Source organism: Myotis nattereri (genome assembly GCF_964212035.1).
Source record: "Myotis nattereri genome assembly, chromosome: 9".
Lineage (NCBI taxonomy): Eukaryota > Metazoa > Chordata > Mammalia > Chiroptera > Vespertilionidae > Myotis > Myotis nattereri.
Genome location: NC_138084.1, coordinates 9,897,515 through 9,925,477, shown reverse-complemented (window position 1 = coordinate 9,925,477; position 27,963 = coordinate 9,897,515). Strand labels below are relative to the sequence as shown.

The following is a 27,963-nucleotide window of genomic DNA, read 5'->3' as shown; positions in this document are numbered from 1 at the left end:
CCCCAATCTTCTCTCCCCAGGATGTGGCCAGGTTCTGCGAGCCTCGAAGGGTCAGATTTTTTTGGAGAGCTACCCACTAAATGCTCACTGCGAATGGACCATTCACACCAAACCTGGGTTTAACATCCAGCTAAGGTAAGGGGTTGGGCTAATGAGGAAACACAGTAATGGAACTAAGGGTACGGGATCCTGGTGAACCAGGGGGCTAACTAACCATCAGCACGTTGTCCTCAAAAGCAGAAAATGTATATTGGAGCCTTTTTCTTTAACCTCTCATTGATTTAGTGGGATAAGGCCTGGTCAAAACTATGACCAATTAAATGCTGTCATTCACTGCCTGTAACAGGGGGGCTCCATTGATTTTTACCCAAAGATAACTCAACAAAGCAAGATACTGAGAGCCATCTACACATGCCCAGATCGTAACCAAGCCTTCCTGCTCTCAGAGTCCCGGGCTGGGTTCCGTGGGAGGGAAGGGAAGAACTAAAGGGCACAGGTCTAACATTCAGGGAATTTAGACTCTAGAGCAGGGCTCATGCTTGTCAAGATCCGTTCACTGATATTCTCAGAAAACAGCCACCACCCCCGCAACAAATGAACCAGTTTTCTCTCTTGTGTGGAAGGTAAGTTGTTTCTCTAATGGGCTTTGAGGTCCATGAAAATGTTTAATTTGTTCCCTAGTCCAAAGTAGAGACCTGGTTTTATTGTGACTGTAGAGAAGTAGCACAGGAGAGTCTGACCGGAACAGTTCTTAGTGCCTGGAACAGAACGTGGTACACTGCAGGGCTGGGTGGATAGTTGTTGCTGAATAAATGTTGAGAGAACTGCTCTCTGCCTCCTGTGTCACCTCTCCTACTCCTCTCTAGGCACAGAGGAATAAGACAGATGCCCCACTCTACTCTCAAGGAGCTTGCAGTCTGGTGAAGGAGTCAGGCATATGTGTGCATGTGCACGCACACACACACACACACATGCACACACACTCACACATCAAAGAGATAAAAATGAGAAACCAAAATTTGTATATACGTCATGAAGAAAATAAGGGATCTCATGAGTTTGTGTGTGGGGGGGAGGTTGGGGGTTAATGGGGGGGGATGAGGACACATTTGTAATACCTTAACTAATAATAAAAAAAAAAGAAAAGAAAATAAGGGATCTACCAGGGAGGCCTCTTTGAGGAAGGAATAGTTCAGCTGTCCCCGAAGGAGCCAGCATGTACAGAGATTCCCTGAACGGCATACGGCACCCCTTCACCTGGGCGTGCTCTGTGTGTGCACACACATGCACACAGTGTACGTACACACACCTGTCCACTAACAGTGTTCATCTGACTCAAGCCCTCCAGGACCAGTCCCCTATCTGACCAGGCCAGTGGCACCCAATGTCCAGAGGCCTGTGCATCATTTGGCCTCGAATTGCCCAGGGGTCTCAGGACTGCCTGGGGCCCACGTGGGTCCCGCTGTCACCTTCTCCGCCCACAGGTTTGTCATGCTGAGCCTGGAGTTTGACTACATGTGCCAGTATGACTACGTGGAGGTCCGTGACGGCGACAACAGCGATGGCCAGATCATCAAGCGTTTCTGCGGCAACGAGCGGCCAGCTCCCATCAGGAGCACGGGCTCCTCGCTCCACATCCTGTTCCATTCAGACGGCTCCAAGAATTTCGACGGCTTCCATGCCATTTTTGAAGAGATCACAGGTAAGGGCCATGGGACACATGTAGCGTTTTTGCGACTATGCTGCACGCAGACGCCTCCTTTCTGTGTACCGCTCCCCTCCCTGCTCAGCCTTATTCAGACCTGGCGTGCAGGGGTCTCAGACGAGCCCCAACATTGAGCCGGAGGAGAGAAATGGCGAGGTATATTTCAGAAATGTTCACGGGAACCAGGACTAGGGATTGTTATCTCCCTTGCACAGCTGCTGGAGCACAGAGAGGCTGGGTCATTTGTCCGAAGTCTCACAGCTATGGGGGTGGAACCAGAGATTTATACACAAGCAGTTTGGCTCTAGAGCTCCCACTAGGGGGCCTGCTTGGTTAAGGACATTAGCTTTGGATCTCTGGCCGGTGAAGCCAGGTGATCTTGGTCAAGTTCTTCTACTCCTCGGGCCGCAGTTTCCTAAGCAGTGACTAAGGGAATAATGATAGATCTTGCGCCATTAAGGAGGCTCTGGGAGACAGAAAGATGAAGGGCCGAGCAGGGAGTCTGGTCGATAGGAAGCACTCCACGGCTGCCCTACACCAGGCGTGCTCTGAGCCTCGCTTTGCCATCTGTAAAATAGGTATTAAATGGTTTAAGCTACAATGGTAAATGCCACTTACTTTACGAGTAACTAACCCTAAGCCTGACTTTGCCTGCTGCCTTGTCCGGGTGAGGAAGTAGGATTCAACAAAAGGGACCCAAGTGCTCCATCTTAAGGGATCGGCCCAGCCCTCATCGTCTGGGATTGGACTGCATTCCGAGAAGTTCTGCAGAAGGGAAGTCGGGTTAATGTCCTTTAATACTAGTAGTGTTTCCCCACCATATTTGAGCCCAGAACTCTCACCATCTCAAAGGACTACTGTTCGCAGAATGCGTCTTCGGGAGTTCTTGAGCACACGTTCCACAGTGTCCTGAAAATCACCTTCCACTTCCTTTTCCCCGGAATCCAGGATGCTGGGATTCCTTGACGAAGATGATCTAAAGCTACCCAAGGATGCCCGGCCGGCGTGGCTCAGTGGTTGAGCTGTGACCTATGAACCAGGAGGTCATGGTTCAATGTCCGGTCAAGGGCACATGCCCGGGTTGCGGGCTCGATCCCCTGTAGGGGGAATGCCAGAGGCAGCTGATCAATGACTCTCTCTCTCTCATCATTGATGTTTCCATCTCTCTCTCCCTCTCCCTTCTTCTCTGAAATCAATAAAAAATATATATTTAAAAAAATAAAGCTACCCAAGGCTGCTCTGCCCCTGGAGTCCCTCTGCGGGGGTGAAAGGGGCTCTGCTTTAGTCACAGGTGTGCCTGTTTGCAGGACCCCAGGCTTGAAGAAATGGACACGCCACACAGTGGCACTGAAACCGCCTTTTCTCTTGCAGCATGTTCCTCATCCCCTTGTTTCCATGACGGCACGTGCCTGGTTGACCAAACGGGATCTTACAGGTGTGCCTGCCTGGCAGGCTACACCGGGCGGCGCTGTGAAAATCGTGAGTGTGCCTTGGGAGTGGGAGCTGACATGTCCCGTGGGGCTGGCGTGGAGAGGGCTTGGGGAGCTTGCCGCGTACGCTGTTTCTTGGTGTCTGGGATGGTCTGTCCAAGGTGGCACATAATGTGGACAGAATCCCAGCCCCAGAATTCGCTGGCCGTGAGAAATGGATGTAAGTCACATCTCAGAGTGAGTCCTGGCTTTAAAGCAAGGGAGCCATGCCTGCCCATCCCCACTGCAATCAGTGATCGGGTAAGGGCTGGCCTGGGCAAGCAGAACACGCCTCACTTCCTCTGCCTGTGGGCCAGGTGGTCCCAGTAGCCTTTGAGCATCAAAGAGACGGCAGGTGCAGGCCACGGAGGTGAAACAAGATTGCTTGGGGTGGGAGTGGGTGGGAAGGGCCCACAGAGAGAGTGCGAAGGCCTCTGAGGACAGACCACCCACCGTGTCTGCATCAATCCCTCCTCACTGGCGTGCACAGGCATTTTGGGACATCCTACAAAAGGGCCTGTTTTGACAGCATTCTATAAAGTTCATACTTTTTTCTCCATTACATTTATCCCCTTTATAACCTTTCCCTCCTCCCCTCCTCCCCTCCCCAAGCACCCACTGTCGTCCATATCCAGTTCTTTTTCTTTTTCCCCTTTGTTGCTCAATCCCTCCATACCCCCTGCCCACCCCTTTCACTCCCCCTCCCCAGCGCCATCAGCCTGCTCTCTATCTATAAGTCTGTCTCTATTTTGCTCATTAGTTCAGTTTGTTCAATAGATTCCGCATATGAATGAAATCATATGATACTTGTCTTTCTCTGACTGGCTTATTTCACTTAGCATAATGTTCTCTGGGTCCATCCATGCTGTCACAAAGGGTAACATTTTCTATAAAGTTCATACGTTTTTTAATTGAGTTCATGAATTTTCCTTGCAAACCATGCAGACGGAAGCCATGGATGGTTTCAATAGGGTGTCCTTGAGTGTGCCATTGTGTTCCGATAAGAGCAGCCCTTGCTTCGCTTTGGCCTAGCAGAGCTATGCCAGATGCTTGGAAAATGGCATTCCCCTTCGTGGTTCCCGCCTCGTTTCAGCCTGCTGTGTTGTGTGCAAGGCAGAGAAGAGAAAGGTTGCTTTCTTTTTGTTTCAAGACTTGGTTTATAGAGTGATTCTGGAGTCTTGACAGTGGCAAATCCTGAGAGTCAGGGCAGGGAACAAAAAAAAAAAGAGAAGGCTCAATTTCTTGATGAAGTAACTGCACATTATCGATAAATAAAAGGTAAGATTGGATGAAGAAAAGTAAAGTACTCTAAATATGCTACAATGTCTTTAAGAGTCTCTTACTGGGAGGAAAAAAAATTGGTCCAAAGGTTGTGAGTAAAATATTCATGCTTAGTTTATGAGCCAGAAATGGACTTCCCAGCACTGTTATCCTTTCCTGAAAAAAAACAAACAAAACCATAATGAAAAGGAATATAAAATATGTCATTATGAACTGATTCATAACTCGACTCACAAACTGTCTCAACTCAAAACGCCAGCATAGATGGACAAGGGAGTGCTTCTTGGCCACTTTCAAAGTGTTCTTCCACACCCAGAATCCCGTGGTCCCCAGTAGTTGTAACTGGGTGAAGGCATTGGTGGTGGATAGCTGATAAGTCATTTGCTGGCATCAACGTGGGGACCAAAAGTCTGATTGCTTTCTATAAGGCTTCAGTTTTTTGTTTTCCTTCTGGAAAATTCAGCGTGAGTTCCAACTAACAAAACGAGGGAAACATCACGAAAATTGTCGGTGGCACTTCACGTTGTAATTTTGGACAAACCTTAACCATTTATTTTCCCCACAGCAGTCTATCATCTAAAAAAAAAAAAAAAAAAGGGAGGAAAAATCTTTATTGCTTTTCTCATGAGTGTATCAATGAACTAAAACTGTCTCCCCAGAGGAAATGCTTTGAAGATTAACAAGAAACCCAAACATGCCGGGATTCCAGAAATGTATTTTTTTTGAAAATAGCTTTAAAAAAACGGAAGCAAATATTAGTGAGAAATCTATCTTTTATTTACGTAGTACCAACCCTGCAATGCTGCTGCTTTAATGCTTTGTCCTCCTGGAATCCTGGGGAAGCGTTAGACGCTCCCTGGAGCAGGAGAGGGGCCCATCCAATTCAAAAATGGAGGCGAGGATCTCACATTCCCCACATGGCTCACAAGCTCTCAGACACGATCTCACTGCAGGGCTTGGTGAGACTTGATGCGACCAGTTGATGGGTGTGGTTATTGTGTCTCATCATCGAGTCCTCTCCAAGGACCTGCCTTCCCAGGCGAGGCCCACCTGTCGCTCTTTTCCAGAGAGAATCCTGACATATGTGCGTGCCTGTGAGTGGGAGTGGAATAGCAGTTGGTTTTCTAGTTAATTGTAGAAGAGGTATATACTTGTAACAACAATCACACAGCAGAGAGATGTGTAAAATAGAAAGAGAACATTGCTTTTCCTGACCAAGCCTGGTTCCCAGCAGTTAACAACATAATGAGTATCCTTCCAGATGGTCTTCTAGGGTATGCAAGCCGAAGTTGTCTATATATCATCATTTTAAACCTTTGGTTCTCAACTGGGGGGGATTTTGCGCCCCACTCCCACCCCCAGGGGACCTTCAGTGATGTCCAGAAACATTGTTGGTTTGTCATCATTGCGGAGTTGGGGTGCTACTGGCATCTCATGAGTAGAGGCCAGAGGTGCTGCAAAACATCCCACAATGCACAGGGCAAAACCCCAACTGTCCCCTCCCCCGCCCCGCAAAGAGTTATCTTGTCCAAATGTCAGTCGTGCCAAGATTGAGAACCCCTGTTTTAAACAAAAGCAGATTAAAGCACACATACGATTTTCAACTTGTTTTCAGTGCCTGTATCATGGCTATGTGTTCCGTGTCAGTCCATGTTGGTCCAAATGTCTGATTATTCTCTGTAAGGTTTAGGTGTTTGGTTTTCCTCCTGGGAAATTCAGCATGAGCTCCAACTAAGTCAGTGAGGGAAACATCACGAAAATTGTCTGTGGCACTTGACCTTGCAATTTTGAAACAAGCCCTAACCATGTTTTTCACTCATTTGAAAAAATAGCTGTGCATTTCAGTGTGTGGATGTAGACACAGTCATCTCTTCATCCAGTTCCTTCAGGTGTACCTGTTCTCGTGTTTGTTTTTTTTCCTATTGTGAAGAGAGCCGCCATGACTGCCCTAATGTATCTTTCTTGGTTCACATGTGGAGGTAGTTTTGTAAGATAAATCCGTAGCTGTTGAGCTGTTAGTTCGAAGGGTATGAGAGTTACACTTTTGCGAGCTGTCCCCAAAGTGGTCACTGAAAGGTTTAACCGATTTTCAACATGAGCTGTTATGGACAGTTGTCCTGAGATAAGAACTAGCAGTTGCATTTCAGAAACTGGGTCAAGCTGGAAGTGGATTGATTTTTCTAAGGAATTCCGTGGGCCTGAAAGGCGTTTCTCCCTGGGACTTCCTGGGCAGTAGATAAAGAATAAGAAATAATCGCCCAGCCAGTGTGGCTCAGTGGTTGAGCATTGATCTATGAACCAAGAGGTCATGGTTCGATTCCCAGGCAATACATATGCCCAGGCAATACATAGGCTCGATCCCCAGTAGGGAGCATGCAGGAGGCAGCCGATCAGTGTATTTCTCTCATCAATGTTTCTATCTTTTCTATCCCTCTCCCTTCCCCCTCTCTAAAATCAATAAAAACATATTTTTATTAAAAATAATAAGAAACAATCAGTGTTTAGTTGGTAAGAGGTCCTGAGAGCCGCAAATACATTATTTAAATGCTGCTACGCTCAGACTTCCCATTAATTTGTTCCCAAGAAAGAACAGCTTTCCCCTGCTCCCAGGTGACCTTCTCTGAGAGCAATCGAAAGGGGGGGAGTGGCTCCCCTGTCAGCGTTGGGGCCAAGCCAGCCTCCTGCCAGCACCCTCCGCGACCCCAACCTCCTTGGGCCACCATGTAAGAAACTGGGGCCCCTTTTTTCCTCTGAAGTTTCCTGTTTCTTTGTATGGAACACAAGGACAAAATAAGTTCTTAAGTAAAGGGTCGGAATCCTGTTTTGCAAAAGTGGAGAGCGGGGGATTCATCGCCTGCTCCAGTTTCCATGTCGCCTTTGTTCCTCTGGCCCAGTTGACGAGGCCGGGCCTTCCCCCTGCATCCCAATGAAGCACGCTGAACCCGGCTGACTCTCGGGCACAAAGCTCACACTGCGGGCTCTGCCGCGCCTTGGAACACAGCACAATGGCCTCCACCAATTAAAGGAAGACGGGCAATCTGGTTGTTTCTGGGGTTTGGATAAGCAGGAGGTTCCCACTAGCCTGTCCCCAGGGCTGGGAGAAAAGCGCCCAGGAGGAGAGAACACTTTCTGCTTCAGCTTCAAAGGGGCGGCCCGTGCTTCTCATCAGAATAAGTGGTTAGGAGATCTACGCTTTCATGGAAACGTTACTGCTGACCCCCGATGAGTTGCAATCCCCTCTCCCATCACAGAGAAATAGTAGGCTCTAGCACAGTGGCTCTCAACCTTCCTAATGCTGTGACCCTTTAATACAGTTCCTCATGTTGTGGTGACCCCCAATTTCATTGTTACAAATTGAACATAATTAAAGCATAGTGATTCATCACAAAAACAGTATGTGATTATATATGTGTTTTCCGATGGTCTTAGGCGATCCCTGTGAAAGGGTCCTTGGACCCCCAAAGAGGCCGCGACCCACAGGTTGAGAACCGCTGCTCTAGGACCTCTCAGCTGAGAGGTTATAAAATCAGTTCACTGGCTTTTGGGTCCAGAGCCCTATCTTATCCTCAATATCCAGAACACGGGAGCACCTTTGCCCATCGTGACAGGGTGCCCTCCAGGGGAAGAGCTTGGCCCAGAGGACAGAAAGACCTAGGCTTGGCTCTGAGCCTGCAGTTTATCCGTCAGGGGACCTTGAACAAGTCATTGAACTCCCAAGAGCCTCAGTTTATAACAGTGGTTCTCAGCCTTCTGGCCCTTTAAATACAGCTCCTCATGTTGTGACCCAACCATAAAATTATTTTCGTCGCTACTTCGTAACTGTAATGTGGCTACTGTTATGAATCGTCATGTAAATATCTGATATGCAGGATGGTCTTAGGCGACCCCTGTGAAAGGGTCGTTCGACCGCCAAAGGGGTCGCGACCCACAGGTTGAGAACCGCTGGTTTATAATGTGCAGAACAGTAATACCAAGTACTTCTCAGAACGTTGGTGGGGATGGAATGACATAAGGCACTGAGTTGATGTCAGAGGAGCCATGATCCTCATTACTACTCCGGGCCCCTGTTATGGCCACTGGCAGAGAACAGGGGATTCTCCAGGGAAAGGGGTAGGGCAACAGCACTCGTTTCTACAAACTGGATGATTATGGCAAACTTTCCTCAGGGCTCCTTAAGGAAATTCTCCCACAGCTCCCTAAGGCTCCTCTGTGACCGCTATGAACCGCCCTTCCCACATCATTGCTAGACACGAAGCATCGCCACCGCTGTACCTGCCTGCAGACGAGAAAGTTCTGGTTTTAAAAGGGCAAGCAGACACGACCAATGCCATTGTCATAAAGGAATCCTGGATCCCAGGAGGGGACACCCACGCTGGGCACGATGGGCGGGGAGCCTTCTCAGCCAGGGCAGCCCCGCAAGGGGGCACTTAGAAATGATCGGTGGGATCGTGTCGGGAGGAGCTGAAAACTCCAGAGCGCGTTGCCGAAGCATCCCGTTATCTGCTCGGCCTCCCTTTTTCCTCATGTGGGTTTTCAGTCGTTGCTCACATAACGTGGTGGGCGTATGTCGGCCCCCTGGTGGTCATAGGGGAGACCAGGACTCCAGAGCATCACTTAGGTTTTTTATTAGACTTAGAGGGATAGACAGGGAAAAAAAAAAAAAAAAAAAAAGCATGAGCCTTGCCAAGGCCCTCGCGGCTTTTGCTTTGGCAGGCGAGCTCACTGAGGCAGGGCTTGGTGCGGGAGGCAGCTTTTACTCTGGGTCTGGACTAAGTGGTAACCCGTTATTACTGGGATGGGCTGGATGAAGAGGGAAGAGGGAGCAAAGAATAGATGAGACCAGAACAGAGTTAACTTCTGGTGGAAACAAACATCCCTGCCTCCCTGGACTCCGGGTCTGACTCCAGCCCCTTGACAAAGGCTGGAGAGCCCCCCACTTTTCCTTAACGGTTCCTGCCTCGTGGGGCATGTGCTCCCTGCCCCTCATTCTGATTCAGAAGAGGAAAGCTTCCTCGTAAAACACAAGGCTTCCCTGTTGGTATCCAAGCATTAAAACAACAACAGCTGTGGTTATTATTCTTGCTGTTCATCGGCAGGCTCTGTGCTTCATGCGGCATTGTCTTGTTTAATGGTGACAACATCCCCGTGGGTTAGGAACTGTTATCCTCCCCGCTTTGCACATGCATCCAGCCTAAGCCCTTAAGCATCTGTTAGGTACCAGAGGAAATAAGGCAGGGCTATGCAGCATAGATTTTTTTTTTTCCTTCTATTTGGCAGAACCACAGAACAATTCCAATCTCAGCCTTTCTCAAGTGCAGAGGAGCATGTCACAGGCCCTCCAGTTGCCAACATCAACTTCCTCTAGTAAGGCCTTCGGTGATGGTGGTGATGAGAACTCCTAAGAGGGCGGTGAGAATCCGTAATCTCTTAAGATTCAGATGTGCTCAGCAGCCCCAGCCTCCTCTGCAAGGCCATTCTCATTATCCCCAAGACTAGCAGCAGAATTCCTCAATTTGGGCCATTTTCATTGTAAGGTGGACTAGGAACACCGCTAGGACATTTCCCCCAGTAGTTTAGTGTTACTACCCACCCCCAATGCACACCCAGAGCTGACTCAGAAACCTTCTGAGGTGCGGGGGTGCCCCAAGAAGACTCTAACCAAGCAGATCCATTAGTTAGAGGACAGCAGAGTGTCTACCAGTTACAAAGGTTACCATCTCTACCAAACGAGGATGCGTCCGGGTGATTTTGAACCAAAATAAAATGAAAAATCAAAAGATTTTTCAAAGTTGACTTGTCTCTTAGGCGCAGGCCGTTTCGGCTGTTTAATTAACTAGGCCATCCTAGCACCGGAAACGTGGTATCCGAAAGACACAGTGTACCCGGGGCCACGGACAATACTGATTAAGATCAAATAGCTAATTGTGAGCCTCAGCCTCCAAATTGCTGCCGGATGAATAAAGGGCAGTGTGTGCAATCCAAGCATAATTTCACACGGATACTGTCTCTCTCTCACACCCGCGGAGGGCTGGACAGCAGCAGGGGGCAGATACCATGGGCTGGAAAGCGATAAAAAGGATTCTCAGTGGGGATTACATCACCAGTTGGTGTTGTTATTCCTGGTTGGGGAAGACCCTTGTGGGAGTAAAAGAGAACGGGATCTGGTCCAGAGGCACCGAACTCAAGTGTAAGCTGAACAGGAAAAAAATGAGGACAAGGGGGAGCCCGGCGGGTTGTCTCTGGGTGATGGTCTCGTGAAAAGTCACGTTTCCATCAGGAGTCAAAGCCCCAGGGAGAAAGTTAATGCCTTTTCCAAACAGGACCGAAGTTCTGTCACAAATTGTTTCCTTGATTTTGGGTGATGAGTGAGAGTGGGTGGACACCAATGGCAGCTAAGAATTGAGACTCACACGCCTCAGGCTCCCAGCTAGATAATGGGCTAATGAATTTTGTTGGCTTTGGCTCTGTTGTCTTTGCTAAAATGCTCAGATACTCTTATAGCTTTCATGCAGCTCCTAAAGAGACATAATAGCCCTAGCTGGTTTGGCTCAGTGGATAGAGCGTCAGCCCATGGACTGAAGGGTCCCAGCTTTGATTCCGGTCAAGGGCACGTACCTCGGTTGCAGGCTCCATCCCAGGGCCCAGTTGGGGCACATGCGGGAGGCAACCAATTGATGTGGGTTTTTTTCATATCCATGTTTCTTTCTCTATCTCTTCCTCCCTTCCACTCTCTCTAAAAATCAATGGGAAAATATCCTCAGGTGAAGATTAACAAACATTAAAAAAAAAAGACATAATAATATTCCGATTTCTTTTCTTTTCTCCCCCCCACCCTCCTCAGCAGGAACATTTCATTTCACCCAAGGGTCCTGCCTGCAGAGTAAGATGTTTTCTTTCCGTAAATACAGCAGGCTAAGTGGTATCAACTCAGTTCTACCTATTGTACCTGATAAAATATTTGTTGTAACTCAGGTTAACTGCTGGGGCTGGCTGGTATTTCCTGAGACCCCCACACTCCCGTTCAAATTCATTTAAGGTCCCCATGTTAGGGTCCTTTCTTCTGGTGTAATTTTAGAAGCACATTTAAAGAAGGCACTAATCTCATAGGATAAATTGGTGCCAATGAAAAAAAATACACACACACACACATATATATATAGCTACTCCCCTGAAGACATGGGGAATACATAATTGGAAGGAAGGCCCCAAACCATATGCTTATAAGTGCTTAAGTGAAGCTGGGGAGAACCTTGAGGTGTCTCAAGCCTTAACTGACATCATTTCTATTTCTGGACTTAAGCTAAACATTTCTCTGTTAAAGTTGCCAAAAACATCTGTCCAGGCCTTATCCTGCTGGGCACAGAGGACGCACTCATTAAATATACGGAGTAAGAAAGTCAGTGAAATCAACAGGCCACACGCTTCAGAGTCTTTCTCTATTGGAAGAACCACACACCGGACTTCCAAAGGGCAGAGCAGTGACTGGATTCTTTGGTTCCGGGGGGATTTTTATTGATCTTGTCTCCAAAGTTAAACTTACAGCTTTGAAACTGAAGCAACAGGAAAAGAGAGATATTCATGGGCACCTGATGTATCTTGTTAATACTCAAGATTCATTCAGAAAAGGTTATTTTGTAAACCAGGGTATGTGGGTGGACAGTGATGTAATGGAGGGAGAGGCCCGTTTCCTTGTCACTGCTGGGATCTGACCGCTGAGTTTGGTGATCATTAGGGTGCTAGGGAGGTGAGGCCACCCCTAGGTTAGGGATGAAGAGTGTGGACTTCCTTTTGCTACATTCAATGTAATTGACCTGACTGGAGGGCACAGAAAAAGTGATATTTGTGTGCCCTGAAGGGCAACTTTTCCTAAATCATGACCATCATCATGGCCATTTCTCCTAGATGTTCTAGACCTGATCATCTCAGCTACCTCGTATCGAGATATTATTTCATGTAAACATTTAAGGAAAGAGTTTCTCCATCTTTCGTCTTCACTTTTTCTCAGGACAACCGTATGCGGTGGTTCCCTGTGGTACCATCTCCAATCAGATAGGAGAGCAAAAGATGCAACTTTACTTGTTTTAAACCAACTTAAATCCAATCCTAAGGCCCATCATTCAGCGTCCTAAGAACTTTAGTCTCAGTCATTGTTGGGGCCTCCTCTGTGTCCCACGGTTGTACAGACGTCCCTGGCTTTACTCAGACAGCACTAAATCAGTAGGGAGAGTCCTCCGATGGTGGATTTTAGAACTGCACCATGGAGCTTGGGAAAGCCCATTGTTTCAGAGCACCTGATCCCTTCAGCTAAAACAGCTCTGCTGGGGTGGGGCTGGCCAGGGCGACTATCTGTGGAGGTGGGGCCCTCTGATGAGATCCAGCCTCTCTAGTTGCCCTGCCAGTCAACCTCCCCGAGATCTCCCCGAGTGCTGAAAGGCATGCAGGGCTCCAGTCCCAGCCTCGCCCCATCCCATGGGGTGCTGGGGAGTTAAAGGACACCTAGAGGATCAGGAGTTGGGCTTTTGTATTCATGTCTATCAGTCATTGGCTACAGGCAACCCTGAGGTGTGCATGGGGGGAATATAAATGGAGGCATTTTTCAGTTCTTCACATGAGCAAGATGGTGCCCATGCCTGAGCGCAGGCCTCTGAAGGTGGCAGGTGCCGGCTCTCAGCAATAAACTCACATGTAGAAGTTGAGCTGGTAAAAAGGATGAACATGGACCTGGATGGAGCACCCATAATGTTCACTATGAAAATGATCACAAAGCCATTGCGTGGCCATAAAGTGGTACCACAGCAAACCACCGCATACTGGTGTCCTGAGAAAAACTGAAGACAAAGGTGGAGAAGGTCTTTCCTCAAATGTTTATATGAAATAATATCCCAGAAAAAATGGACTCCCAAGTCCTCTTCTTGTTCACGAAATAGCATGCAAGGGCTCACTAAACTTAATGTGTTTGTGTCCCTGGGGTGAGTCACAAAAGTAATGGGGCAGTGGGCTATTTATTATTCATCATGGACTATTTTTATTTAGTAAAGCAGGAGCTTGATGCTCCTTCAGACCAGGGATGCAGATGTTTTAAATTCTCATTTGACTTTGTCTGGAAACACCCATCCCTGTGAGGAGAAATGAAACACAAAAATCAAATAGAAAAGGACCATGAATCTATTTAATGGGGACATACAAAGGTTTCTAAAAAAGAGGACCTGTAGGGATGGCAAGGGTTGGCTGTAGAGTTTGTTTTGAAATCTAACCCTGGGGAGATGCTCTGATGAGATATTGATGGTCTATAACCCAAAAGGAGAGAAGAGAATGGATGGATGAAGTCTTAGAATTATCTTCAAAGCATCCTAGGAGGATGACCAGCTTTGAAAACAAGTGAGAGAGAAGAGAGGATAATGTCCCCTGGACGTTTGATACAGGATTCTAATTTTAAGGCTTTGTTGTGCAGGATTAAAAGAGATGACTGTACAGAGACCATGGTTGGTACCCAGAAGCCCTAGTCAACACACTGGACCCAGGTCTGGAAGCCCATCATGGGTAGCCATTACCAAGAGGCCAGAAAATAGAGTGGAATATTGCTTGTTACTCCAATAGGGCCAGTCACGGGCTTTTAGATTTCTTTGTGGATTTTTCTTTAATGTGTATGAATTTGGGGAATTGGTTTTTAAAGCTGTTGGAAGCCTTGTAAATAAAGGTAAACAAGGGAAAACGAGATTATGTGCTAGTTCAATTACTCCTTAAACCAGCCCAGACAGATAAATGGTATTATTCAGTTTTACAGATGAGAAACACAGGGCTTGAAAATATTGAGTCATTTTCCCACACCCTTGTGCATTAAATGGAAATATTAATAAATTTCATTCTATCCATTCCATCCACCAACAAATATTTATTGAGCACTTACTGTCTACTTGTTCTGGACACTGGGGAACCAAATGATTATTTGAACCTGTACTTAGCTGATCCTGTAGGCCATTCTTTTTTTCACCAGCATCTGGAAACAAAACTCTTTTAAATTTGAGTTCATGCAAAGTTGGATTACTCTATGATAAGAGATTTGCATGGGGCGGAGAGAATACGGAAACAAAAGGAAGGTCTGGAGCCAAACCATTTTCCCTGATACTTAAAACAAACGACGACAACAACAACAAAAAAAACCCCAGAAACAACAACAAAACGAATAACAAACGTTTCAAGTTACATCTTTCTGATTATAAAACTTGGAAAAAAGTCTAAGGAAGGAAAACTCATTTTTAAGGTTATAAGCTAGAGATAATGAGAATAATTGTATTCAAGTATGTTTTTCCAGCCTCCTTTTCTACTTTTGGCTGTTTAAAATTTTTTCCTTTTTTTTTAGTTTTTAACAGTTTTATGTATTATGTCTGTGTGTGGCTTTTTTCATGTTTATCTGGCTTTGGGCTCTGTACCAGTAAATCTGTAGGTTGATGTCTTTCATCTGCTTTATATTTTTTCAGATATTCTCTCTTTACATATTGTTTTTGTTCCATTCTTTCTTCCTTCTCCTTCTGGTATGCCAATTACATGTATTTATTAACCTTCTCAATGTGCGCCCCATGTCCCTTACTTTTTCTGTACATACTTCACCTTTTTCTACCTTGGGCTTTATTCTGATTTTTTTAAAGGTATCTTTTCGTTTATTCATACTCTTAAGCTGTATCTGATTTTCTATTCAATTCCTTCACTGCGTTTTTCATTTCTATTCTTGTAACTTTTCAGTTCTAGATTTGTCCATTGGTTATTTTTCAAGATTTTCCGTTTTCTACTGAAATTTTACCTTTTATTTTCCTGAACATATTCAGTATGATTATTTTTAAGCAATGTCAAACAACTACACTATCTGGATCCTTTGTCTGTTTCCATTGTCTATATGTCTCTTGAATTTTAGCCATAGAGCCTTGCCTTCCAGTGGACTCCCAACTCAGAAGTATTACTCCTATCTGTCCTGGTGACATTCCATGAACAGTAACTTAAAACCAAATAATAGTTCTCCATTTTAGGATCTCATCAAGTTTAAGATCCACTGTTGATATAATGATAGCTTTTCTGGGGGTTGGCGTAAAGAAATATGACAGGAAAAATATTCATGTGACCTCAGGTCAGACATATCACATAGTAAAAGAATATGCATCTAAGAATGACAGAAATACAGCAGAATTCCTCAGCCTTGGCAGACTTGATTGTGCATCCTGAGGCTGTTTCTCTGTAAGTCTTCTTATAAAGCCTCCTTCCTGAGAGAAACAAAGGACCTGAATTGTTCTAAAGCTTTCTTACCTCCAAGGGCTCGAGAACTCTCCAAGGTTCCTGCTAGTTATACCCACATTAAGTGCATGAGAATTCTGCACATAGGAAATTATGGGTGGGAGCCTAATGGCAGTACCTACATCCAAGGAGAGAAGACCCCTACCCTCAAGCTCACTGTTGAAGAGATTTCTTTTCTTCTGCTGAGACTGATGTGGCTTGAGTACAGTTCATTATCTTTCAGTATTTCAGGACTGGTCTTAAGTATCACCTAGTCTTTCTTGGTCATAAGTTCTAGCAAGCAAAGCTCAAAACAGATGAAGAACTACACTTGAATTACACAAATCATCACCCTTTGATAAGCTAACTGGCCACAGATTCAAGTGCCTGCAGAGCCAGGCAGCTGGGGAGGGGAGGTGGGAGGGGGGCTGTGGCCACATGAAGAATTCAGCCTCCATCTAAGCAAGAGCCACTTCTTAATGACAGTTGATTATTGCCACGTGGGGATACAGGCCCAGGGTTTCCAGACCTGAATTTAATACAGATTTTTATGAGAACTCTTTTGATTTTTATATTGGCAACTATCCCATTTTCTAAAACTTGCAGGTATAACACACCATGCTAGTAAGATGATTGCAGTCTGAGGACTCCTGTCGGTTGCTGCTGAGCTGTATGTTCAGCATTGAATGAGTCTGTACTATCAGAAGGTGACGCCATCACGGAAGCAGGGTGGACTGCTTCCTCTGCGTTCTTCTTCCATTCCTGGAAATACAAGCACTGGCGCTTTGAGTCCATGTGTACTTTCCTTCCTTTTTTTCTAAATCCTCACTGAAGGAGTGAGGACATTTTTTTCATTGATATTTTAGAGAGAGGGTGGAAGAGAGGGGGAGGGAGAGAGAGAAGAAAGAGAGGGAGAGAAGGGAAGGGAAGGGGAGGAAAGGGAAGAGGAGTGGAGGGGAGGGTTGGGTCAGGGAGAGAAGAACATCAAGGGGAGGGGAGGGGAGGGGAGGGGAGGGGAGGGGAGAGGAGAGAAGAACATCAATGTGGGAGAGACACATTGATTGGTTGCTTCCCGTATGTGTCCCAATGAGGGTGAGGGGAGTGGAGGGGTTCGAACCTGCAGCCCAGGTACATGCCTTTGATCAGAGTTGAACCCACCACCCTCTGGTGCACAGGCCAGTGCGCTGATCAGTGATATACACTGGCCAGGGCCACAGGTACTTTTTGAGTTCACAAAGTACACTGCACTCCCTATACCATTATAGGAACTTTTTACAGCTCACTCAGTGACTTTTATTTTTTTTAACACTTCTGATTGGCTTTGGACCCACCCACCAGGGAAACTGCTCATATTATATAGCCCAGAAGCAGAGTATCATTGAGATCAGCCACTGCTTGGTTTGTCATCAATCTTAGAGTAAACAACCTATAATTTAGCTAATGTCATCAGCCTTGCCAAATTGAACTTAGGAAATAATTAATTTTTAGTTCACAAATATTTTTAAAGTGTTATCTGAATGGAGACTCTTTTCTTGCCTGGAGGCAAGTTGCTTGAAAGGTAATTGGGACAATTATGGGAAGAAAAGAATGTCAAATGCATAATTGCATTGCATGATGGAGATTGTGTCTTAGAAGAAAGGGTTAAAAAGAGTCTAGGATAAACTGACAAACAAAACAGGCCCAGGGGCATGGATGCATGGAACAGGCTGCTATATCTCAAGGGGTGGGACAATGGAAAGAGATTAACCAAAGAACTTACATACATGTAGGCATGACCAATGGACACAGACAATAGTATGGTGAAAGCCTCGGGTGGGCCAGGGACTTGGGGGAATGGGTTAAGTGAGGGGTGGGGGGTGTGAAATTGGTGGCCATCTGTAATACTGTCAACAATAAAAAAAAAAGGAAGGAAAAAAAGAGACTTGGGAGGCTATTAGAGTAATTGGTACTGAAACTCAGTAACTAAAGGTTGGAGTCTTTGGGGGACTTGCTTTGTGTCCTTAGGCAAGTATTATTTAGTATTGTGTCACAATCCACTTGAGAAGAATATGTGATCTATCTGATAGAATATTTCCAGGATATAGCTAATATCCTGTTCAGAGCTCAGAATAGCTGGTGATGCTTTTTCTACTTTAACTGAAGTAGAGAATAGAAATAACTTTGTAATGAATATTGGTAAGTGTTTAGATGCAAAGTTATATTAGGACATCAAGGGAATTTGTTGTTTCCCTGAATTTACATTGTGTTCTAGTACTTTTAACTATAACTTTCAACACACTCATGTTCCTGAATATGAAATCTAAAATCTAAGTTCAGTTCATTTATGCACTTTTTATTTTCTTGTGTTTTATCATATATGCACTCTTGTTTCTGATGGGTTCTACTTTCTGGGTACAACACAAATATGAAATAATCTAGTTTATTTCATATCGCCCAAGCTTTAGAGATAATATAACAACACTGAAAAACAATAACCCTTCCATACAGATCATAAAATCTAGGTGAAATGGTTATTTTGTCCAGGCCTGCCCAGCTCCCACACTTGGAGAAAGAAATGAACATGATCATATGGGAGCCCGTTGTGGCGTCAAATTTCTTTACATAGAGAATGAAATTTTTTTTATTTAAAAATAAGTTGTTTAAAAAGGTGAAGATATGACTAATACATGCATTTTCTATTGGGCATGTTCTCTTGGTAATTCCATTAAGTGCCGGTTCCATGTCACTGCCTTTTTCATTCAGTTAAACGTGAAAAGATTCGATCCTAAAGTGGAATGCTTCAGACTTTTAATAGCTCTCCTGTTCTTTCATTCTCCCTTTAGTCATTGAAGAAAGAAACTGCTCAGACCCTGGGGGTCCAGTCAATGGATACAAGAAAATAACAGGAGGCCCTGGGCTCATCAATGGGCGCCATGCAAAAGTTGGCACCGTCTTCTCCTTCTTCTGTAACAGTTCATATGTTCTCAGTGGCAACGAGAACAGAACTTGCCAGCAGAGTGGAGAGTGGTCAGGGAAGCAGCCCATCTGCATAAAAGGTAACTTGCAAAGATTTCCGAAGGCTACAGAAATAGAGGTGGAGTTGCTGGACTTCGGTAGCTCCCATCCATGTGTTTGAGCTGCTGGGAAAATTCCTTTCTCCCTAAGTTCTCACTGGAACCATATATTTATTAATCTTAGGTTGGAGACCACCCCTATGTATATTTGCTTCTGTTTTAGACTTCCAAAAAGGTGAAGATGTGACTATTACATGCTCACCCTAATACTCAAGTGGATTGTGACACAACATCTTGATGTGATCGAGAACAGTATGTGGTTATCAGAGCAGTTTAGGAAAGATGACAGGGCTGAGTTTCAATATGCAAACCCAAGGACTGGATTGAAGCAATCAGGATGCATTTTTATAGCTACATTTATCTCCTCTCTATGTAACATGAAGTTCCTGCAGGAAATGAAACAAGATGGACACACCATTCCTGCCAGCCTAGGTGGAGGGAAGTTTGAGATGTTAAAATGTTTACCAGCATCTTTAAAAGGCAGAAAACTCTTGACCATCCAAGGCAGAGCTCCAAGAACAGATGGGCAGTGCACGTTTAGAGAAGGGGACGACCCTAATGCCTGGAGCAGGGACAATTGCATGCAGTGAGGAGGCTTGGAGCCGGTCTGGGTGGCTGGGGAGGATTTGTAGAGGCAAAGAGGAGCTGGGGCGATAATCTAGTTTGAAAACAAAGGAGAAGAAAAGAAGGATAGGCAGGAGTGAAAGAATCATGTCAACTCAAAGTGAGGCAATCTGGGAGATAAATGAAAAAAGGTGGTTGGGGACCAGAAAACAAAAGAATGTTGTATAGAGGAGTTTGGCCCTTACCCCTTGGCAGTGGGGATATGTCCTTGGCCTAGATTATCCAGATAATTGCCTCAATCCTCCACTTTCCCTTCTGGGTATTTGTCAACAACCCTAATCATGGGAAAAAGGAATGAAAGAGGGTGGTTTGTGAAAGGAATAAATCCCTTTAGACTCAAGCCAGAAGCGACTTTCATCCCCACCAGCACAGACTCCCCGATTCTTGGTTTCATTAAGCATGGAAAGGGTGTCCCATATGCCCGTGGAGATTTTTGTCAACTCTTCTCTTACAAGTTAATGCAACCCCAGTTCCCTAGGTTGCTAATGAGATGAATGTTGGCTGCTTGATTGAGAAAGTGACGTGGGGAGGATTTCTTTTTACTGGGGAAGAAGAAAAGACTTGAAAGTTAAACTGGGCTTTGACTCGCCCTCAAAGGGTTGTTAGGAGCCTTCCTTGCAAGGAAGCGACATGGAGGAGTCAGTTACCCAAGACGTTCCGGTTGACACCGCTGTCTGCGTTCACATGAGAACCTTGTAATTCCCTTTTTTGGGCTAGATTTCAGAACCTTCGCTTTGACTTTTATGCCATTTTGACCAAGTTTACAAATACTACTTATGTGTCCGGATAATCCTAGTCTGTTAGCTGCCATTGTTCCAAACCACACAGGTGGAGAGCTCTTCCGAAGTGTACACCTGGGCTCTTCAGCGGGGGTATCAGTTGTGCTTCTGCTAAGCTCTCCAAGCTTGCACACGTCCCACCTCCGAGAGCCTGGGGAACATGCGTTGTCCAGAAGAGGTGGTCAGGTCGGCGTCTGCACTGAATGACGGGAGCAGTTTAAAATGGAACAAGAATCTCCAGCGCTGTCTCTTTTATCCCTAGCCTGCCGGGAACCAAAGATCTCAGACCTGGTGAGACGGAGAGTTCTTCCAATGCAGGTTCAGTCCAGGTGAGCTGGCCTCTGAAGGTGAAGGCGAATGAAGGTTCCCTCCCCGCCCCTTTTCCCACTTGTGTTTGGCCACGCAGCTCGGGTTCCTTAGGGACACTGAGTGCTGATTGGCATGAGAGAATAGGGCTTGTTGGGTGGTGGCTGGTTAGCCAGCTGCCTTTAGCCAAGAGGTAGCAATGGTTGGATTTCACTGGATCCTGGGAAAGTAGGTGGCTGCTGGGAAGCAAGACTTGAAGATGATCTTTGATGAACTGGATTTCCATACTTTGCTCTTCCTGAAATGTCTATGTATTTATTATGGCAGCTCCTAGGGAGATGGCATTCCTGCCAGATGCAGCCAGCTGTGGCTCAGGAAGATGTTCTTGGTAGTAACCAGCCAGATGAGGCAGGCTGGTGGAGCCCAGGAACTAGAGATGAATGCCTACCTTGAGGAGGACTGTGAGCCCTCGAGTACACCCACCCTGCCTTACTCCTGGAAGAACAGAAGGGGACCACCCAGTGGGGAGAGAACAGACCCATTTCTACTCCTTTCCTTTGTAGGAAATACTCTTCTCATCTCATCTCCCAGCATCCTCTCCTCACTCTTTCCTCTGCAGCCACATGGCCCCCTTGCTTTTGCCATAGCCCTCCAAGCACAGATCTGCTCCAGAGCTTTTGCATTTCTGTCTGGAGGCTGCTTCCACTGGATTACAATGAGGTTTAACACCTTGCTTCCTCCAGTTCTCTGGAGGAAAGAGACCTTCCCTGACTGTCCTTTAAAAACGAGCAACCCCTCTCCTCCACCTTGACTCTGAGCTGACTTCTTTACCTAGTGCTCTCTGGCCTTTGCTATGCTTCACCTTTTTTATTTTTTAATTGATTTCAGAGAGGAATGGTGAGGGAGAGATAGAAACATTACTGATGAGAATCATTGATCGTCTGCCTCCTGCACGCCTCACACTGGGAATTGAGCCCACAACCTGGGCATGTGACCTGACTGGGAATTGAACTGTGACCTCCTGGTTCATAGGTCGACACTCAACCACTGAGCCATGCCGGCCAAGCTACTATGCTTCACTTTTCATCTTAGTGCCCATCTCAGCCTGGTGTCTTCCATACAGTTTTTTGGTTTACTTGTTCTATTTCCATCTGCACCCCCACCCCTACCAAAATACATAAAAGTTACATGTGCAGGAACATTACCTGTTTGTTCATGCTGAAGTCCCAGTACCTAAGATAGTGCCTGCCACAGAGGAGGCCCCTGATAAACATCTATTGAATGACTGAATTGGATGGGCAAACAAGGGTTCAAGCTCTGGTCTCTCTCTTTAGAACTGGATATCCTTAGCAAGTTCCTAATCTTGCTGAGCCTTTCATTTCCTCTTTTGAAAAAGAAGAGTAATCATAATAACTTCAGTCCCTTGTAAGGATTAAATGCAACACTAACTTTGATTGGGTATTGGCGGTGTGCCCGTTGCTCTTCCGAATGCTTTATATCTTTTAGCTCATTTAATCCTCACTACAATCTCCAAAGTAGGTCTTATTATCATTTTATTATACATTTTATTATAACATTTTTATTACAGATGGGTAAACTGAGGCTCGGAGAAATTAAGGAATTTGCTCAAGGTCACATTGGTAGAAGAAATGGCAAAGCCAAGATGCAAATCCAGGGTTTCCAGGGTCTGAAATCTTCACAGTCTGCTCCCTTATGCACGAAACTTTAACTAAGTCTATGTAAAGGCCTTAGCAAAAACATCTTAGCGTTATGCACACCTGTCAGTAATAATTTTTTGGAAATAGTAACAATAAGTGACTAGAATTGACCCCAACCCCAACTAGGTGACCTGAAATGTTCTTGTAGCAGGATATTCATCAGTCTCTCCTTCTTCCTGCGGCTGTCTCACTCCCATGTCTCACTTCCCTTTTCAGGCAGGGCCTTTCCGTGGGGGCAGTGGCAGTGGAATCCAGATTCCACCCCCTTTTCTGATCTTTGTGAGTCACCTGGGCTGGACCCTCAGCCAGTGGGATAAGCCTGACCCACCTGTCCTTCCCAAGTAGACATCTCATAGAGGAGGCTGGAGCTGTTAACAAAAGAACTCCGGCTTTGCATTTTAAAAGCGCTTGTAATGGGAGGTCAGGGGCCCGGGTGCCAGGTGTCCCATGCAGATAAGAAAGCAAGCCTACAACTTGGTTTTAAGAATCTTTCTGGAAGACAGGCTGCTGGAGCGGGGGTATGCCAATCTCCAGCAGCCAGGCTTACCCAGGAACCCCCGAAGGCAGTGTAGGCCTTCAACAGATAGCCCAAGAGGTGAGCTTGTTTGCAAATTCGGGAGCTCCCTGAGCTGCAGACCCGGTTCTGAACATGAGCTGAGGATCTCTCTGATGAAATCCATGGACATTGAATATCTGCTCTGAGCAAATCCCTGTAGAGACATCTGAAATAAATCGCTTTAGATGCTATGAAATCGGTGCGGTAGAGACAGCAGGGTGGGAATCATGGCTGCTAAGTGCTGCCTTGGGTACCGGCTTAGCTTCCTGTGTGCCCTCAGGCCCTCCCACTTACCTTTCTGGGCTTCCTCCCTCCATTCAATAAGCCGGGATGAGCACATTGATTCCTAAAGGAATTCTAACTTTCCGGTTAACAGCCATTATGCACCGATATAAAATGAACACAAGCTGTACGATGTGCGTACATCTCCCCCAAGAATCCCCAAGTGGTCTCCGGGGGCTTCAACTTCGGGGCTCATTTAAAAAACCTTTTGACATTTACACACAACACTCCATATTTTTCCCAATCAATGTGCCCTGAGAGAAAGCTCTATTCTCCGAGGTGTACTAATTACATCCACTAATTGCTAAATCAAGCTCCTGTAGCAACTCAGTTTAGTTCAAGCCAATTTCTGATATTGCCCCATTATGATAACGGTTAGAGAAAAAAAAAAAATACGTCTGGATTTCTCCCATTCAAATTAACTCCCTTTCCTGTTTAATTTAATTTATGTGTGTGTGCATGTTAGTGTTCCTTTGGATAGCAGCTATTATGTCAGATATTATCTTCCTTGGTTAAAATCCTTGACAGCTGGAGACATGCCAGAAATGGAAATGGAGAAGAAAATGAAGGTTGAAATGTGCAAGATAATTTGCGCAATGGTAGAAGGGAAGTGTATGTGTGTGTGTGCAGGGGGAGGAGGCCGGGAGAGGAAAGGAGAAAGACAGAGAATGAAAGAAAAGGGGAGATAAAGGAAGGAGAGAGACAGAATCCATTGCTTTCTTTGAATGTAACCAAATATCTACATGGGGATTGGCATGGAACTAAAAAGGCCACATGACTGTCTCACTTTGTTCTCTCTCTGGATCCATCTGCCCCGATGCAGGGAGACCCCGTTACACCAGCTGTACTCATCAACCTTCAGCAAGCAGAAACTGCAGGGCGTCCCTACCAAGAAGCCAGCCCTTCCCTTTGGAGACCTGCCCACTGGGTACCAACATCTGCACACCCAGCTCCAGTATGAATGCATCTCGCCTTTCTACCGCCGCCTGGGCAGCAGCCGGAGGACCTGTCTAAGAACTGGGAAGTGGAGTGGGCGTGCCCCGTCCTGCATCCCTAGTGAGTCAAGGTTCATCCTTAGGCTTGGGCAGCTTACATCCTACACGGCAGCCTGTGAAAAGTCATTAACCCTTTTTTGGGTTGGGGGGCAGAGGGGTGGGGGGAAGTTCCTTGCCCAAAGGATTGGTACTCTAATACTTTCCCTAGCTTGGTGATGTCTGAAATTCCAGTTAGAGTTTCCTTCCTGTGGCTTAAACTTATTACCCAGGAGAAATTAACTTATTGAGTCTTAGATAATTTTGGGGGGATGGGGCATACTTTCTTGTGGCTAATTCTATTATATTTACTTGGAGAAAAGGGAGAGAGCAGTCATTAAAAAGCAAGTGGAGAAGGGGTTAAAGGTGTCAGATAGCTTCTAGTTATGTCATCTTGGTTACCCTGTCAAAGCCCCAGTTGTCATCCTCATTAATCAATGGTATTAATTAGGTTATTGTTATTAATTAGACTAGAGGCCTGGTGCATGGATTCGTGCACTGGTGGGGGGCGTGGCCTGTGGGGATCGGCCTGCTGTGGGAGCGCTGCTCATGCCACTGCAAGAGCAGGCACTCATCTTGGTCAGCCGAGTGGCACTACCACTGTGAGAGTGCACTGACCACCAGGGGGCGGCTCCTGTGTTGAGTTTCTGCCCCCTGGTGGTCAGTGCACGTCATAGCAACTGGTCGACCGGTCATTCTGGTCGGTCCACCGTTCAGTCACTAGGCTTTTATATATATAGATAATGAGGTATTAATTACTCATAATGTTATAATGATTACTGAGATAATATGTAGACTTGTTTGGAATAGGGTCTTGCACATCCTAAGCTACCTTCCCATCCTCTTTGTCAAAGGAAAGCAACATGGCTTAGTCCATGGTGGTCACCTTTATAATGATAGTCATAATATTTCAAGTCTAACTGGTTTTATACATCATCTCACCCTGTGAGGTGATTGCTATTACTCTATCCATTTTGAAAGCAAAAGACTGGGGCTTTTGAGATTAGGCAACTTGCCCAGTAAGTGCCTGGGATTGGAAGTCTCCAATCTTTACCCCAGACTTTATAGCCAACTATGGCAAGGTGATTGATTAATATTTAATAAAGCGGGGAAAAACCCCACAAGTTACCTTCTTAGTCATGACACCGATGGGTTTGTGCTCTCTTGGTTGTGTGACACATTTCTCTTCTGAGCTGATCTTACTGAGCCCGTGCTCTCTCTGTAGTCTGTGGGAAAACAGAGAACATCACTGCTCCGAAGACCCAGGGGCTGCGCTGGCCGTGGCAGGCGGCCATCTACCGGAGGGTCAGCGGGGTGCATGGGGGCAGCCTGCACAAGGATGAGTGGTTCCTGGTCTGCAGCGGTGCCCTGGTGAATGAGCGGACCGTGGTGGTGGCTGCCCACTGCGTAACTGACCTGGGGAAGGTCACCATGGTCAAGACAGCAGACCTCAAAGTTGTGCTGGGGAAATTCTACCGGGATGACGACCGGGATGAGAAGACCATCCAGAGCTTGCGGGTAAGAGAGGGTTACAAGGTGGACCCTGGACCTCTGGCTCAGCAAACTCCCAGCTTTAGGAGAGCAGTGATGGCGTCAGTCCTTCACCTTAGCACATTGGCACCCAGCAGAGAGCCTGGCATGTAGCAGGTACCCAGTATTTCATATTGACAACTATAGGGAGGGAGCATCTAGAAAGATTACAGAGTCTTTTTTTCCATTTAATTGTTTTAAAAATAAGATAGTAACGAATATCTCTCATTGTGGTCATCAAAAGTTAACCACCTGTTATGTTTAGGGCACTGTACTGGGCTTTGAGGACATAGAGAGGTTTTATCCAAGATATTCCAAATCAATTTATAATATTCTTCTCTGTTTCCCTGCCTGCCTCCTTCCCTCTATCTCCTTCAGCTACCTACCCACATATCCATCCATCCATCCATCCATCCACCCACCCATCCATCTGTTCAGCTATCCATCTGTCCATTTGTTCATCCATTCATCTATCCATTAATCCATCCATCCATCCATCCATCCATCCATCCATCCATCCATCCATGGTTTTTGCCCTAAAGAGTCCACAGGCTAGTAGTGTAGAGACAGACTAATGTATCATGATTAGTTCAATTCAAGAGAAGCCCTGAGGAAATTAACCCAAATGTAGGTGGAATAATAGAAAAAATACATAAAATGGTAGAAGGTATCACAGATGTAAGCTCCTAGAGGCCCCCATCAAAGAGTGATCAGCAAGTGTTGGGACAGTCAGGGGAGACTTGTGGAAAAGTCTGTGGAACATTCTATTTTATTGGGTTGAAGATAAATGAAATGTTTACAGTGGATCAGGCATTGCCAACTGGTAGCCTGTAGGGGTTTGTGTTTCAGTCGTGCTAACATATCATTTTTAAATCAGTTGTTCGCCAACATTTAGAAATCAGGTTTCAGATAAAGATCTGGCGTCTAGTCTCTGGCAGAGTTAGAATGCTGGCCCCATTACTGCATGGCAGTGGTCAGCCGGAGCCAGGTGGCAATTGCCCACTCTAGATGGAGTGTGTGCTCTCATCGCCTGCAGCCTCACCTTTCCACTCCACTTATTTAAAGTATCTGCCAGGCCCCAGTAGGCATTTCAGTTTGCAACCCTGGAAACAGAGCAATTGCTTTCTATGATCCTTTGGGCAAAGTATCTCCAAATAATTGCAACTGTCTCTTAAGACATTTATTCTCGATAATTCAGCCCCAAGGCTTTCCTGCTCTTGTCCACTGAGGAGTGGACGGCTCACCATTGCTGTCCATTCCTTTCACGTGTAGATTTCTGCAATCATTCTGCACCCCAACTACGACCCCATCCTGCTGGACTCTGACATCGCCATCCTGAAGCTCCTGGACAAGGCTCGCATCAGCACCCGCGTCCAGCCCATCTGCCTCGCGGCCACCCGGGACCTCAGCACCGCCTTCCAGGAGGCCCACATCACCGTGGCTGGCTGGAACGTCCTGGCAGACGTGAGGAGCCCCGGCTACAAGAACGACATGCTCCGCTCGGGGGTGTTCAGGGTGGTGGACTCGCTGATGTGTGAGGAGCAGCATGAAGAGCACGGCATCCCAGTGAGTGTCACGGACAACATGTTCTGTGCCAGCCGGGACCCCTCCGCCCCTTCCGACATCTGCACGGCAGAGACGGGGGGCATCGCGGCTGTGTCCTTCCCAGGACAGGCGTCCCCTGAGCCGCGCTGGCATCTGGTGGGGCTGGTCAGCTGGAGCTACGACAAAACGTGCAGCCACAGCCTCTACACGGCCTTCAGCAAGGTGCTGCCTTTTAAGGACTGGATCGAGAGAAACATGAAGTGAGCTCAGGCCCACTGAGACCGTGTCTGTGCCTCCGTGCATGCGTGTGTGTGTTGCATGAGGCAGAGTGGACCTGAGGTGGGATTCTGCCCTTGAATTTGGCAGAGCCAGGGCTTCTGATTTCAAGCACAGAGCTCGTGGAGGGTGAGGAGAGCTCGTGGAGGGTGAATAGGCCCCTGCCTCCCTGGCTGCTCTGACCATTTGGAAGACATCTGCTTGCAAGAACTGGGTTGCTTCAAAAAAGACTATGTGACCAGCAAAGAAAACATCCCCATTCAAATGACCTGGTGGCCTTCCCCACCTGCCCTCCCATGGTGCAAATGTCATGGTCAGCCCTGGTGGAGAAGGGTTGACCGGGAGGCCTGGGTTTCATGAGGTCTCTTCCAAGGCTCCATCCATCCAGACCAAGCTCCAAGGAGCCGCCTAAGGGACAGCCCAGGACAGCGGAGCCTGGGTGAGATGCTGACGGCGGCTTTTGTGCACACGGCCACAGTACCGTGTGGTTCCTTCCGCATCTCCTGTACACATTTGAATAAAATAAGGGTTGGCTTCTGACCTACA

At 46.4% G+C, this 27,963-nt stretch overlaps 1 protein-coding gene across 3 annotated transcripts in view; it reads left to right on the top strand.

Moving 5' to 3' along the window:
• PAMR1 (peptidase domain containing associated with muscle regeneration 1) overlaps positions 1 to 27,963 on the top strand; it is an 84,379-nt gene extending 56,416 nt beyond the window's left edge. For all 3 annotated transcript variants that reach the window (XM_081100446.1, XM_081100445.1, XM_081100444.1), the window contains 8 exons: positions 21 to 135; positions 1,485 to 1,702; positions 3,077 to 3,184; positions 18,540 to 18,752; positions 20,436 to 20,502; positions 23,859 to 24,091; positions 25,292 to 25,584; positions 26,869 to 27,963. In XM_081100446.1, the coding sequence (XP_080956572.1) occupies positions 21 to 135; positions 1,485 to 1,702; positions 3,077 to 3,184; positions 18,540 to 18,752; positions 20,436 to 20,502; positions 23,859 to 24,091; positions 25,292 to 25,584; positions 26,869 to 27,405 (1,784 nt within the window). In that variant the 3' untranslated portion in view covers positions 27,406 to 27,963. The remainder of the gene's footprint in view (positions 1 to 20; positions 136 to 1,484; positions 1,703 to 3,076; positions 3,185 to 18,539; positions 18,753 to 20,435; positions 20,503 to 23,858; positions 24,092 to 25,291; positions 25,585 to 26,868) is intronic.